At 38.9% G+C, this 15,787-nt stretch overlaps 1 protein-coding gene and 1 pseudogene across 1 annotated transcript in view; one reads left to right on the top strand and one right to left on the bottom strand.

The window, feature by feature from the left end:
* Positions 1–7,572, bottom strand: part of ZNF567 (zinc finger protein 567) — a 34,141-nt gene extending 26,569 nt beyond the window's left edge. Inside the window, exons 1-2 of the mRNA XM_090260665.1 lie at positions 7,440–7,572; positions 5,742–5,814 (exon numbers count right to left, since the gene is read on the bottom strand). Of these exons, the coding sequence (XP_090116791.1) occupies positions 5,742–5,814; positions 7,440–7,492 (126 nt within the window). The 5' untranslated portion in view covers positions 7,493–7,572. The remainder of the gene's footprint in view (positions 1–5,741; positions 5,815–7,439) is intronic.
* On the top strand, positions 1,047–5,560 carry LOC149994562 (protein S100-A10 pseudogene; annotated as a pseudogene).
* Positions 7,573–15,787: the final 8,215 nt, after the last annotated feature.

Consider the following 15,787-nt stretch of genomic DNA (forward strand, 5'->3'; position numbering starts at 1 on the left):
GATGGAAGAAGAAATTGCTGTCTCTCAGGAGAGTCCATTTAGAGGGTCCCCATTGTCCTAGAATGTATTCAAACCTACCCACTCTGGGAATCACCACCAGGGCAACAGCCAGAGGGGCGCTGGTAACATTCAGGAAGTGGGTAAAGTGACAGGAAAAGAGGCAAGTGCCGAGCAAGCAGCATGGTTCCTTCCCAGACCCCTCCCCCACATACAGTGCCACAAAGTGGCGAAACAACTTGCCCAGCACTGACGAATACTTAAAGCTCTGCGCCTTACAATGTAACAGGAACAGGTGTACCTAAACAGGGAGTCAAAGCAGCTCTATACAGAAACAAACACAGGGAGGCTACCAAATTGAGGAGACAAAGAAATATGGCCCAAATGAAAATTCCAGAAAAAGAACTAAGTGAAAAGAAAATAGCCCACCTATCAGATGCAGAGTTCAAAACACTGGTGATAACGATGCTTAGAAAACTCATTTAGTACAGCAAACACATAAGAGATGAAATGAAGGCTACACTAAGTGAAATAAAGCAAAACCCACGTGGAACCAATAGTGAAGGGAAGGAAGCTGGGGTTCAAATTAATGAACTGGAACATAAGGAAGAAATAAACAGTCAACCAGTACAGATGAATGAACAAATAAGAATGGAAAAAAATGAGGAGCGAATAAGATGACTCTGGGACATCCTCATAAGTGCCAACATCCAAATCATAGAGATGTTTGAAGGAGAAGAGGAAGAGCAAGAAACTGAAAACTTACTTGAAAAAATAATGAAAGAAAACTTTCCTAATTTGGCAAAGGAAATAGACATATGAGTTCAGGAAGTACAGAGATTCCCAAACAAGCTAGACCCAAAGAGGACCACACCAAGATACATCATCATTAAAATGCCAAAGGTTACAGTTAAAGAGAGAATCTTAAAAGCAGCAAGAGAAAAGAAGAGAGTTACCTACAAGGAGTTCCCACAAAACAGTCAGCTGACTGGCCGCACATCCCCGCCAGCCTAGCGATCCTGCCACACCTTGGGCCAGACCTCACCAAAATGTCATCTCAAATGGAACATGTCAGGGAAACCATGATGTTCACATTTCACAAATTTGCCCGGGATAAAGGCTACTTAACAAGGGAGGACCTGAGAGTACTCATGGAAAAGGAGTTCCCTGGATTTTTTGAAAATCAAAAAGATCCTCTGGCCACAGACAAAATGATGAAGGACCTGGACCAGTGTGCTGAGAGGGCAGAGTGGGCTTCCAGACCTTCTTTTTGCTTATTGCTGGGCTCACCATCGCATGCAATGACTAGTTTGTAGCACACATGAAGCAGAGGGAAAGAAGTGGGCAGAAGAGCAGCTACTTCCTCCCTGACAGGGTTCTCCCAATGGGTCATTTAAGGAATCTCTGCCCCACAGCTTCCCCTGTACAAGGATTTCATGAACAGATTGGGACCCTTAGAAAATGTACAAATAAAATCCCACCCACATTTGACAAGAGAAAGAAAAGCTATAATAATTAAAGCCAGAGAAGCTTTTTATTTTTATATTGCTTGCATCCTCTTGCCCTCAATAAACAAATTCCTTTTTTAGTTCATAATTTGAAGAAAGAAAGAAAAAAGACTGTCAACTGATTTCTCAAAAGGAACTTTGCAGGCAAGAAGGGACTGGCAAGAAGTATTCAAAGAGATGAAAAGCAGGGACCTACAACCAAGATTACTCTATCCAGCAAAGCTATCATTTAGAATGGAAAGGGCAGATAAAGTGCTTCCAGACACAGTAAAGCTAAAGGACTTCATCACCACCAAGCTCTTACCATATGAAATGTTAAATTACTTAAGAAAAATAAGACCAAAACTATGAACATTAAACTGACAATATAGTCACAACTATCAACAACTGAATCTGAAAAAACAAAAACAAAAACAAACTAATCTAACAACTAGAACAGGAACAGAATCATAGTTATGGAGATCATGAGGAGTGTTATCAGCGGGGAGGGGAAAGGGGGAGAAAGTTGTAGGGATTATGAGGCATAACTAGTAGGTACAAAATAGACAGGGGGATATTAAGAATATTAAAGGAAGTGGAGAAGCCAAAGAACTTATATGCATGACCCACGGACATGAACTAAGAGGGGGAACTACTGGAGGGAAGGTGGGTACTGGGCAGAGAAGAGAAAAGGAAAAAAAAAAGGGACAACTGTAATAGCATAATCAATAAAATATACTTTAAAAAATTTAACCAAGGAGGTAAAATACCTATACTTCAAAAATTATAAGACATTGAAGAAACTGAAGAAGATACACATAAATGGAAGCATCTACTACGCTCTTAGATAGGAAGAGGTAACATGGGTAAAATGTCCAAACTACCCAAATCAATCTATATATTCAAAATAACAATGCATTTTTCACAAAACTAGAACAAATAACACTAAAATTCATATGGAACCACAAAAGACCTCTCAGCAACCTTGAGAAACACAAAGCTGTAAGTATCATGCTACCTGATACAAACTATATACAAGGCTACAGTAATCAAAAAGTCATGGTACTAGCATAAAACCAGACAGAGATCAACTGAACAGAATAGAGAGCTCAAAAATAAACACATGCCTGTATGTTCAATTAAGTCATGACAAAGGAGTCTAGAATATACAATGGGGTAAAGACAGTCTCTTCAGCCCTAGCTGGCGGGACCTGCAAACCAAAAGGTCACTGGTTGGATTCCCAGTCAGGGTTTATGCCTGGGTTGCAGGCCAGGTCCCAGGTTGTGGGTATGCGAAAGGAACTGATAGATTTTTCTCTCCCACACTGACATCTGTCTTTCTCTCCTCTACCTCCCTTCCTCCACTCTCTAAAAATAAAGAGATAAAATCTTAAAAAAAAAAAAAAGAAGAGTCTCTTCAATAAACGGTTTTGGTAAAACTGGACAGGTACATGCAAAAAAAAAAAGAAACTAGACCACCTTCTTACACCATAAACAAGAGTGAACTCAAAATGGTTAAAGACTTTAATGTAAGATCCCCAAACATTAAATTCCTAAAAGAAAACATAGGCAGTAAACTCTTTGACATTTGTCTTACCAATATTTTTTTCTGATACATCTTCTTGAACTATGGAACCCAAAGAAAAAAATAAACAAATGGGACGACATCAAACTAAAAACTTTTTGCACAACAAAGGAAACCATCGATAAAATGAAAATACATGGAAGAAGATATATCTATTAAAGGGTTAATATACAAAATTTATAAATAACTCAAGACGACTTAACACCAAAAAACCAAACAATCGAATTAAAAAATGGGCAGAGGACCTGAACAGACATTTCTTCAAAGAGGACATACAGATGGCCAATAGACATACAAGAAAATTCTCAGTGTCACTAATTATGAGAGAAATGTAAATTAAAATGACAAGGAGCTATCATCTCACATCTGTCAAAATGGCTTTTATCAGAAAGTCAACAAACTACACATTGGTGAGAATCTGCACTGAAGGCAAACTGGCACAGCCACTGTGGAAAACAGTATGAAAGTTCCTAGAAAAATTAAAAATAGAACTACTTTATGACCCAGCAATTCTACTTCTGGGTATATATCTGAAGAAACCCAAAACACTAATTCTAAAAGATATATGCCCTATGATCAGTGCAGCATTACTTGCAATAGCCAAGATATGGAAGCAATCCAAGTATCTATCAATAGACGAGTGGATAAAGAAGTGGTATGTATGTACAATGAAATATTACTTGGACATAAAAAAAGAATGAAATCTTACCATTTGGGAGAACATGGATGGCTGTAGAGGGTATTACGCTAAATAAATAGGTCAGATCGAGAAAAATGAATACCATATAATTTCACTTATATGGGAAATCGAAAGAACAAAATAAACTAACAATATAGAAAAGGACTCATAGATGCAGAGAACACACTGATGGCTGACAGACTGGAGAGGGGGCAGAGGTTGCTGAGTGGAAAAGGTGAAGGGATTAAGAAATACAAACTGAGCCCTGGCTGGGTGGCTCAGGTGGTTGGAGCATTGTCCCATATACCGAAAGGTTGTGGGTTCAATTCCCGGTCAGGAATTCTGTTGAGGAGACAGCAGATATTTTTCTCTCATATTTTCTCTCTCTATCTCTCTTTCCCTTCCTCTCCCTTTAAAATCAATAATAAAAAATATCCTCAGGTGAGGATTAAAAAAAAGTACAAACTGATAGTGACAAATAATCATGGGGATGTAAAGTAAAACATAGGCAATATAGTCAATAACATTGTAATAACTATGTAGGGTATCAAGTGGGTACTTGACTTATTGCGGGGGGAATCACTTCACAAAATATGTAACTGTCTAAGCATTATGCTGTACACCTGTAATATAATAATACTGAGTGTGAACTGTAATTGATAAACTGAAATTAAAAAAAGTTCTGGAAATAGTGGTGCTGGTTATACATCAATGTGAATGTAATTCATGACACTGAATTATACACTTAAAAATGGTTAAAATGGTAAATAGTTATATATATATATTTTAACACAATTAAAAAATAAGTTAAACAGAAAAGTATAAGAAACACAAAGATTTGTGAGTACTGGGATGAGCATTTAAAGGACTGGAAAAGGACCAAAGTTGTTAAATGGGAAGACTATGCTATGAAGAAGCACCAAAATAAAGATGACATCAGTGGTGATGAAGGCATCTGCGGTATAAGAAATGAGATTCAACAGTAAATGGTTGTGCAGTGGAGGAGAGACATCTAACTCAAGTTAGCTGTATTAGCAGGTTGGCTGGGGCCATAAGCAGATTGGAAAAAATATTTTTAAAAAACCCAAAAGAGAAGAATGGGCAGGAGTTGATGAGGTAAATATTGGGTATGTGCCTGAAGTATCTGTGGAACATGCAGGTAGGTGGTGGTGATATCTATTTGGATGTTAAATATGGTTTTGACACTCAGAATGGCTGTTTATGATTAAAATTATTTGAGCATAATTAGAATAATTATAGTGGATTTTGAATAGGAACAGGAGACTGTGAAGAGAACAAATAGAGAATCTGGACACCACCAGTATTTATGAAGTCCACATGTAAACATGAATGTTCTGAAAGAAAACACCAAGAGAAATATCTTTGAAACCAAGAACAGAATATTTTAAGAGTTATGATCTCAGTTCAGCAGGTGAGCTAAGCATATACATTTACTCCTCCTGCATATAAAATTAGAATTTTAAAATAGAAATAAATCTATAACACCATTAGCATACTGAGGGAATGTTATTGGCAGGCCACAGAATTTTAGGAATTGTTAGCCGCCATGAGAAAAATTGAAGGACCAGACAGGAGAAATACAAGTCTCAGTTCTGCATATAATTTGTCAAGCACAGACTATACTCAAAGACTGAAGATAGGACTTATTGTCGCTGAATAACCACAATCTATCAATTCCATCTTCATCTTGACTGTCTTTATCTATATAAGACAAGTTCATGCAGTAACATATTCTCATTTAATTTAAGGAAATGCATTTTTGTTCCAGTAATGATTTTGGGAGAAGACTAAGATGTTGAATGATATACCCACTTAATGTGTAAACACTGGTTAAAATTAGAGGGAGCACTTGTGGAAGGTAAAGGCTGAAGGGAAAGACAGGCAGAAAGATTTAATACAAAAAAAGGCAAAAGCTCAAATATGCTTAAAAAAAAAAAAAGACCATTTCAGAAAGAAGAAACCATCACCTCACCTGAGCCATGGTTTTGAGATCTGCAAGAGATGACCAGTTTTCCTTTGGGATCCTCTTTGAAAAAGTGGTGCTCCTAAGGCAAAGCCAAGATGAAAAGATGCCATATACCACCACAGACATGACTTACAGCTCTAATTGCCCCCCATTTCCCTTGTTTTGGCTCTTGTCCACTCAGTACATCCCACATAAATAACACAGGAGGGAAAATGAGCTAGACAAAATTTATTTTATCCCCAAAGCCAGAGACACAGGCCTTTGGGGCAACAGGTTAAATTTTGAGAAAGGTCCTCTCCCCACTACCACCATCTTTTCTTGCTTAAGCAGCCTACTGATACTAACTACATACAAGCTGCTCTTCATTAAAGCTCTACTATTTATATGGTCACCAGTAATATATGAAAATACCTGTCACCCCGATGGATACTGCTGATACAAACTTCTTGATGTTTGCCTATCTATTAGGTATACATTGTGTTTCTAGTCTTTATTTTCCTTATTATGAGAGAAGATACAATTCTTTTCATAAGTTTAAAAACTATCTTTAGTTCCTTGTCTCTTACAATTCTTTTGCTTTTCTTTTAGGTTATTTTTATTTTCTAGATTGATATTAGGTCTTTTTTAAAGGAAGGAAATTAATCCTGCATTACATATTTTTTTGTACTTTCTCATTTGACTTTGGGTTTTTCCCACAGAAAAGTAATTTAAAAAACAGATTATGGGACATCTGGTTTAGTATTGATAGGTATTCAATAACCTGTATTTCCTCTACTCACTAAAACTGCCATCTTTATCATATACTTTACTGCCTTTATGTATTTGACTAGATCTGGACTTTATATTTAGTTCCACTGATGTGTTCATAACTGCCAAGATCACTCTGCAGTTATTAGTTTTAAAACACATTTTAGTATCAGGTAGGACTACTTCCTCCTTCATTACTTTTCTCTTTCAGAATTTCTGGCTTGTTCATTTTCTCCTAAGAACTTTAGAAAGTTCAAAAATTTTACTGAAATTGCATGAAGTGTTTGGAAGTTTAAATACTTATCATGTTGTGTCTTCCTGTCCTTTCAGTTGTCTTAATTTTTGAGTCCCTTAGAAATATTTTTTTAGAAATTTGAATATATCATGCAATCCTCTGTATCACATATTTTTGATGGCCACTGGCCACTTTCCTGTTTCTGGCATATAAAGCTATATAGATATATAGGTGTAGATATCTATATACACATATACATAGACACCTATGCTTTGCTTATGTTTCTTTCCCCCCAACAAACTTCTGAGTTTTCTAATTGTTGTCATTGTTCATTTTTAAAAGGAGGGTAACTTAAAAATCTTTCTGCCTCAGTCTCAGCAGATGTCCCAAAGATGGTGAGTTAAAGAAGAAAAGTGTCCCTCATTCTAAAATAAAGTCTTGTAAAACAAGTGGCTGTAAATGTTTGCTACCATTAATTGAACTCCTACTTTAAGAGGCTGGAGAGGTTGAGAGAAGGGAGTGTCTCTTTAGGGAAGTATATTATTTTTAGAACACAGTTTTCCAGAGGGGAGAAAAGTGGGTGATTCTCCCATTCTTATAACATACAAAGAGCCCTTCACACCCTGATGCCACTGGGAACCAAAGTGATGAGAGAATTTGTGGGAAAATTTTACATTTCCATGATTTGGGAGGGCAAAGTGACTAGGGTGGCTAATTCTCACCTGAGCTCTAGATGGGGAACGCATAGATGAAGCCTGCCTGGGTAGGCTTGCATTCTTCTGTCCAAGAGAACTGACTGGAGAGGCAAGACCCACCAGACCAGATGGGCCACTGCATATCCAGAGGAAGTATTCGGGAGGCCTGTGCCCATGAGAAGAAAAGTGTATCTGGAAGTCCCCAGCAGTGAATTCTTCCAAAAGGTAAGAGATGACTTACACTAAATTACAATGGTACCAGTCATGTTAGCTTCTTCCCATCTCTGACTCCTGACTTTGCTTCCTTTTCTTTTTTTAAATTTTATTTTTATTTTTAATTTTTTTATTTTTTGGTTTTTCAGTTACAGTTGGCCCATTTTCCCCCCATTGCACTCCCCCACCCAGCCCACCCCTTCTCACACAATTCCAGCTCCCAGTCCATGCTAGCTGGAGACTACCCACCTAGAAGGAATAAAGAGAAGACAAAGTAGAAGTTGAGGGATTAGAGAAGAAATTGCAGGATTACAGCAGGAGGGAGAGTTTTCTGCTTTCATAACAAGTTTGAAGTATTGATTTATACAATAAATATTTTACTTAGCTAAATGATTATTATAAGATGGGACTGATCTTGTGTTTAAATGCCCAACAGATTTTTTATTATTTTCAGACTGACTGAAGAAATTATTAAATCTGCCCAGGAATTCATTCAATAGCAGCAGCAGAGGAAAAAAAAATCACCCAGGTAGAAATTTTGAGTGTCACTTATGGGTTCTACTCATTCCAACATATTAGTCATTAGTTGATATGGGGTTCCCCAATATATTATCCTACCATTTAAAATTTAAAAATTTTTTACCTAACTCTCTCCATTTTTAAAACCTCTAATTATTTTACTTGTCTAATTGCAAGAGTAATATGAAATAATCAATATTCAGATAATCTAAACAATACATACTTAACTAATCATGCATCCAATTCTCAAGAGTTCAATCTCAATTACACAATGAACCACATTCAAATTAGTCGCTGAGACCTGTGCACACAAAATACTTCAAAAATTAGACATATGCACACTTATAGTAACCACTCACTACACAATCACAGCCCTACAGGCTGTGGACCCGGGAGCTCAGGTCATGCATAACCTCACGGAACCCATAACAATACTTCACAAAGTAGCAAAATTTCACGCACAAACCCCTCACTGTCGTCTCTCCAAAGTCGAATACAAGTCTCAAACACAAATCAACAAGCACATAGTTTTAAAATTAGACACACGTAGAGACCCTATCACTTTCACAACCAATCATTGCCACAGCGTCACACGGGGTAGCATGCCCAAACACAGACAAGGACAGGCACACAAGGCTGCGCAAAAAGCTACACACACGGAATACCCGCGTGGGCCGAGTCGCGTTCCAACAGCTGGGGTTTCCTCACGGGGTGGGGTTAGGGTGAGGGGGAAAATAGACGAAATTCCTGCCAGCGCGGAACTCAGATCTGCCTCGGGTTTCTAGTGCCTCCTTTGGCCCTCTCCAGCCTGGGCCGCTGCGGGTCCGAAATCCTGCTCCTTCCTCGGCGTGCCGGCCTCGGCTCCCGGTTCTTTCCGTTGCCTAGATTCTAGCTTCCCTCCCCGTTTTCTCTAGGGTTCAGACTCTCGCCTTCCTCCTCGGCCTTCTCAGCCTAGGTTCCCTCTAGCTTTCCCGCTTTCCCCAGCCCACTTTCTCACCCCCTCCTCAGCGTTACCCCACGGCCTGCCATCGTCCGCCTCCTCCTAGTCCGCCAGCCCCGCCAGCCTCACCTCCGACCTCAGCCAGCAGCCTGCGCCTGCGCACTCCGTGTCGGCCCTGCAGCCCAAGAGTCTCCGCGGCTCGGTGTTCCCCGCTGCTTCCTCATCACGCTTCCTGCACATCCTGCCTTTCCGTCTTTGAACTACATTTCCCACCGCCCCTGGGATGCTTTGGAAGAGAACGTTGATCTTCGTTCATTTCTGTTTCCCCTCCAGAAGTCCTCAAATTCCTCACGCTCCTAGTGGTAACCTAGGAATCTGGGGCCCGCAGGCGCTCTTGGTGAGGAAGCCCTCAGCCCCATGGAGCAGACAGGGCTGTGGACCCGCGGGCTCAGGCCTGGGTACGGAGGTTAAGTGAGTGTAAACGTGTGTGTGTGTGTGTGTGTGTGTGTGTGTGTGGTGATGAGGGCGGGAAGGGTGCGTGATTATTTCGTGTATCTGTGCCCTCCAATGCGGGCCTTTTTGAATGACCTTGGTTGGCTGTCATATGGGTTACGTGGCACTGTGGGGTTTGAGACTGTTCATCATAAGACAGTGCTCTCGTTACCTAGTGCCATGGAAGAGGCTTTTAACTCTGATCTGTTTTGATTGTGTCACCAGGGGTGGTGTTTCATTTCTGCAGTTCTGGGTTTAACCGTTGGGGTTGAGAGGTTCTGCTGAAGATCTTGACATTATACTATCTCTGAAAATGAGGATGCCTGTGTTAACCAGAGTTGTCCTACACTAACGCCTGGCCTGAGCTGCCTTCTTCATGGTACTCCCACCTCCAGTGCCTGGCCTCCTGCTTAATGCAGAGGCGGGTGTGAATGGAGTTAGTGTCCCTTGCCCAGGGGCCAATTTTAGGCTCTCTCCTTTCTTAGGATCTGTATTCCTGGGTTTCCTGCTGCTTCCTTTTCTCCTGCTTCTCCCAGAATAATTGGGTAATTAAAGCTTTTTGTTTTAAGCCACAGACTTGTGACATGGATACACAGCAATGGGTAACTAAAATAGGTGTTTAACTCTAGTCTTTTTCTGTTACCTTATGTTGATATAATTATATTGATCAACCTGTTTTGTAAAGTGATTTTTCTGCTGAAATTATATCTTTAAAATATTCCATATCCTTCATTATTTTCTACAATTTTGCATTTGTCTTAGTATTCTGTATTCTATACATGGATATTTTGTAATTTATGTAACTAATAACTTTCCTGGGCAACTCTTTTTCTTTGCTGTCCAGCTCCAATGCCTTCACCAAACTTTACATTCATTTCCAGGACCTTATGGGGACATGGGTTCCTGTCTATTCAGGGGTCTTAGATTCCAGAGTGTGGCATTGACTTCTGCTGAGTAGAGTGTAGATGACTCATCCCGCTCAGAGGAACTTGTTCAAGGGTGTGTGATCTAGGACCTATATACATTTAAATAATCATTTGGGTCTCACTGATTACAATAGCTTTTTTCCTTTTTCCGATTCAAAATCTGCATTCTGGAGCCATCTTACTTTTTTCATTGAGACTCATTGGGGAATGTGACTCTTTAGGAAGCTTAGGTAACTTTCTGAATTATTGGTTTAAGATTTCTAGAGGTGGAAATACATATCTCTACTGTGTTATTTCTAAAGTGTCATTATCTCGATCCTTCAGATTACTTTCTCAACTTCTTTTTCTGCCTGATGATCAAGAGAATGATCTGAATTTCTGCATAGCCACATCAGGCCTAAGTTTCATTTCTCCTATGCAGGGTTTAATTTTTATTTTTAATTTCCAAGGCAGATGCGATTTCCTTGTTGGGGCAATGGTTGGTATAGAGGTTGGCAACAAGAGATCTGAGCCTAAGTGAGGGGCAACGAGTACAAGGGCTCCAGTGTGTATAAAATCTTAGGATTCAAGATTTACGACTTTTAAGGTAGTATTTAAATCACTCATCTGAAAGGCTTCACAACTAGGAAGAAAGTTCAGGTCTCTTCACTGAAAATTGAAACCACTACAACACTACACTCCATATGTCATACACAAATCTTCTGTTATTTTGTCTGCTCTCAAAGAGGGAAGGATTAGCTCTATTTTTTTTTCTGACTGTAACGTTAGTAAATTCTTAATTCAGAAATTTAGAGAATACAGAAAAGTTTAAAGTAAAGCTCACCTAGAAATAGCTTCTTTGCACATTTTATTCCAAATTTTTTCACCTGTTCCTCTGTGAATTAACACATGGCTATAGGCATATAGGATTTTCTCATTCGAAACAGAATCATACTGCAATACTGTTTTGTAATCTATGTCTTCATCTAACAAAATATATCAAACAACTTTTCATGTCGCCAAGTTATAAACTGAGTCATAATTTTTTTACTGTATTGTTTGCCTGAATGTATTCAGCAATATGGTTGAGAATGAAGCTGTCTTAGTTTAACCTGCTTATACATTTTTATCAATTGTCCTGCTTAAATTTTCACCAGCATGCAACATACAACGAGAGTGTCTATTCTACTAATGTAGGGTATTATCAGTTTTTTGAATCTACCAGTTTAGTGGAAGTTGTTTAAATGAATTACCTATGCTCAGGTTTCACTAAATGTAATAAAATGTGAGCTTCTGAGGCAAAAAGAATTTAAAGAGAAGTGGTTTTGTAGTTAGAGAAATGTGAATTAAAACATAGATTTGCCATTTATTTTGAGCATGTGTGATTTATTTTCCTTCATTTTTAAAAACTTTTTTAGGGAGAGGGAAAGGGAGGGAAAAACAGAGGGAGAGAAACATCGATGTGTGAGAGATACATAAGTCAGTCACCTCTCACACACCCCTAACGGGGGACCTCCTGGCTCACAACCCAGGCATGTGCTCTGAATGGGAATTGAACCGGTGATCTTTTGTTTCATAGGCCAACACTCAATTCACTGAGCCACACCAGCCGGGGCTCTTTTCTTAATTTTAATAAGACTTTTGCACAGATCTTAAAATCATAGCTCAATGATTTGTTTTATAAACCCACGCCACTACCATTAGATAAAAAACAACTTTTCAACATCCAAAAGAAAATCTTCCTCATGTGTCTTTCCTTTCATTATACCTCAAAGTTAACCATTATTTTAACCTCTATTACAATAGATTAGTTTGTCTAGAATCTCATTGTATGTACTTTGGTGTCTGGCCTCTTTTACTCAACATCATATCTATAAGAGTCATTCATATTGTTGCACTTAACAATTATTTGTACTTAACATTGTTATATAGTACTTCTTTGTCTGAATATACCATACTTTATCCATTCTCCTGTTGATGGAATATTTGGGTTGTTTCCAGTTTTGGGCCATTGTGAGGAAAGTTGCTATGAACATTCTTATGCTGGTCTTTTGGTAGACATATGAAATCAGAGTTACTGGGCTAGAAAATACACATATATTTGGCTTTAGTAGATATTGCAAAATAGTATTGGAACGTGATTGTTCCATTATACTCTACCTACAGTGTATGAGAATTCCAGTTTTTCCACACCATTGGCATTATAATTGTCGGTCTTTGGAATTTAAACCATTCTAGAGGGTGTGTAGTGGTACATTTAGATTTAATTGCATTTGCCTCATGACCAAGGTGCTGCGAACATCAGTTTCTATGGACAGTGGAATAATTCCTTTAGCCACAAGAGCTGGAATAAACAAAATTGAAGTAATTGATGTTTCACAATAAAAAGTAAGTATATAGCTTGCCATATAACACAGCAACTGTAGTCTTGGTTGTTTATCCCAGAGAAATGAAAACTTATGTTTACACAAATGCCTGTAGGTAAATGTTTATAGAAGCCTTATTTGTAATAACTAAAGACTGGCACTAACCCAGATGTCCTTCAACAGGTAAATGGTTAAACAAAATAGAGTATATCTACACCATGGAAAAACACTCAGCAATGAAAAGGAATGAACCACTGAAACACAGCAACTTAGGTGTATCTCAAGAGAATTATGCTGAGTTAGAAAGAGCAAATCTCATCAAGTTATAAACTGCATGATTCCATTTATATAACATTCTTAAAATGACAAAAATACAGATATGGGGAACATATTAGAGGCTGCCAGGTATTGGGGTAGAGGGAGTGGAGAGTAAGTGGCATGAGTATAAAAAGGTAGCACAAGGGATCCTTGTGAATCATGTTCTGGATCATGATGGAGGTGGTCACATGATAAAACTGCATAGAACTAAATATACACAGACTTACACAAATGGGTGCATGTAAAATTGGAAAAATGTGAATAAGGTCTATGGATTGTATCAATAGCAATGTCTCGGGTCATGACCTTGTAGAATAATTTTTTAAAAAGTTACCGTTGAGGGAAACTGGATGAAGGTGATACGGGAATCTCTCATATTATTTCTTGCAATGGCATATACATTTAAATGGATCTCAAAATAAAAGTTGAAACATAAGCATATAGATGGGGAGAATGGTTTGACATTTGGAAAAAAATAAAATTATATTCAGAACTCACATCATACTACAAGAATAAATTCCAAATAGGTCAGGGGTATAAACATAAAAAAATAAAACCATATAGGTCCTAGAGGAAATCAGGGGTGAATTCCTGTTTAACCTCAGTGTAAGAAAGAAGTTTCTAACTGTAACTCAGAAAAAAAGATGCTATAAAAGAAAATATTGAAATATTGAAAAATCTGAAATAGTCAAATATTTGACTACATTAAAAAAATAAAGTCTAAAGACAACTTACAAATTGGGAGAGAATAGTTGCAAGTTATATCACACATAAAGGGCTAATATTCTTGTATTTGCTAGTGTTACCATAACAAAAATACCACAGACTAGGTAGTTTAAACAACAGAAATTAATTTTCTCACAGCTCTCAAGGCTAGAAGTCTAAGATGAAGGTATTGGTGGGTTTGGTTTCTCCCAAGGTCTTCTCTCCTTGGCTTGCAGATAGCTGCCTTCTTTGAGCCTTTTCTCATTATTCAGGAATCCCTCATGTATTTTTCCCTGTATGTCCTAATTTCTTATAAGGAAAAGGCCCACCTGAACACCTCATTTTACCTTAATTGCCTCTTTAAAGGCCCTGTCTTCACATATAGTCATTCTAAGGTACTGGGGATTAGAGCTTCAACACATGCATTTGGGGAGTAAGGGAACATAATTCAGTCCATAGAAGTCAAAATATTAAAAGAACCTCTTCATTTCACCATTTTTACAAATATTGAATCATCATGTTGTACATCTGAAACTAATATACTGTTATATGTCAGTTATACCTCAACTAAAATAAAAAAACCTCTTAAAATCAAGAGAAAGGCCAAAAGAAACCTTGACAGGAAAAAAACGGATAGAAGAAATAAACTAACAATTCACACACAGAAATTGTAAAAATGACCCTTAAATGTATGAAAGGAAAAACCAAATTAAAATGATTCTGAGACTGTTTTCACCTATCAGAATGGCAAAAATTTAAAAGTATAACATTCGGGAATTCCGGCCAAGATGGAGGCATAGACGCACTGCGTCTCCCTCCACAACTAAAAAGGAATACAACTACCTCAAAACTAGAAACAACAAGAAATTCCAGAAAATCAAACTGCATGGAAGTCCAGCAAACAAAGATATAAGAAGAAATACTGTACTCATCCAGACAGGTAGGAGGGGCGGAGCCAGGATGGAGAGGACACGGTGTGGTGGTAACAGCAGCGGTGGCAGCAGTGGTGGCAGCGGCAGGCTGCCGGAAAGTTCAGTCACACATTTTAAAAAGTCAGGAGGGATACCTGGGGAGCATTCCCAGCTTCCCACTGGACCTCGCAGCTCACTGTTCCAGCACCGGGGAAAACCAGGCCTCATTGCTTCTGACTATGCAGACCAGTGGGGGTTGGGGTGGAGGCAGAAACTGCCAGTCCCAGCAGAGTCCGCTTGTTTAAAGGGCCCCCACAGTCCTAGAATGTCCGCAGACCCACCCACTCTGGGAACGATGGCCAGGGCAGCAGCTAGAGGGGTGCCAGTCTGGTGTGAAAGTGGGAGAAATGCCTGGAAAAGGGGTGAGTGCTGGGCAGGCAGCATTGTTCCCTCTCAGAACTGTCCCCCACATACAGCGCCACAACGTGGTGAAACAGGTTACCCTGTACTGACAAATCCCTAAAGCTCCTCCCCTTACAATGTAACAGGAGCGACAGCTCTACCTGGACGTGGAGGCAAAGAAACACAGGAGCCTGTCAGAATGAGGAGACAGCGAAGTATGGCCCAAAAGAGGGAATGGATCAAGGTTCCAGTGGGAGAAGTAAGCGACGAGGAGGTAGCCAACCTAACAGATGAGGAGATAGCCAACCTAACAGATGTAGAATTCAAAACACTGGTGATAAAGATGCTCACAGGTTTGACTGATATGCTTGAGTACGGCAAACGCATAAGAGAAGAAGTGAAGGCTATGCTAAGTGAGATGAAGGAAAATCCACACAAAACCAATGGTGAAGGGAGGGAAACCGGGTTCAAATTAATGATTTGGAACATAAGAAAGGAAAAAACAGTCAACCAGTGCAGAATGAGGAAGCAAGAATTGAAAAAAATCAGGAAAACTTCCCAAATTTTGCAAAGGAGATGGACATACAGGTCTAGGAAGCGCTGA

Source organism: Furipterus horrens, unplaced genomic scaffold (genome assembly GCF_987537825.1).
Source record: "Furipterus horrens unplaced genomic scaffold, mFurHor1.1.pri manual_scaffold_13, whole genome shotgun sequence".
Classification (NCBI taxonomy): domain Eukaryota; kingdom Metazoa; phylum Chordata; class Mammalia; order Chiroptera; family Furipteridae; genus Furipterus; species Furipterus horrens.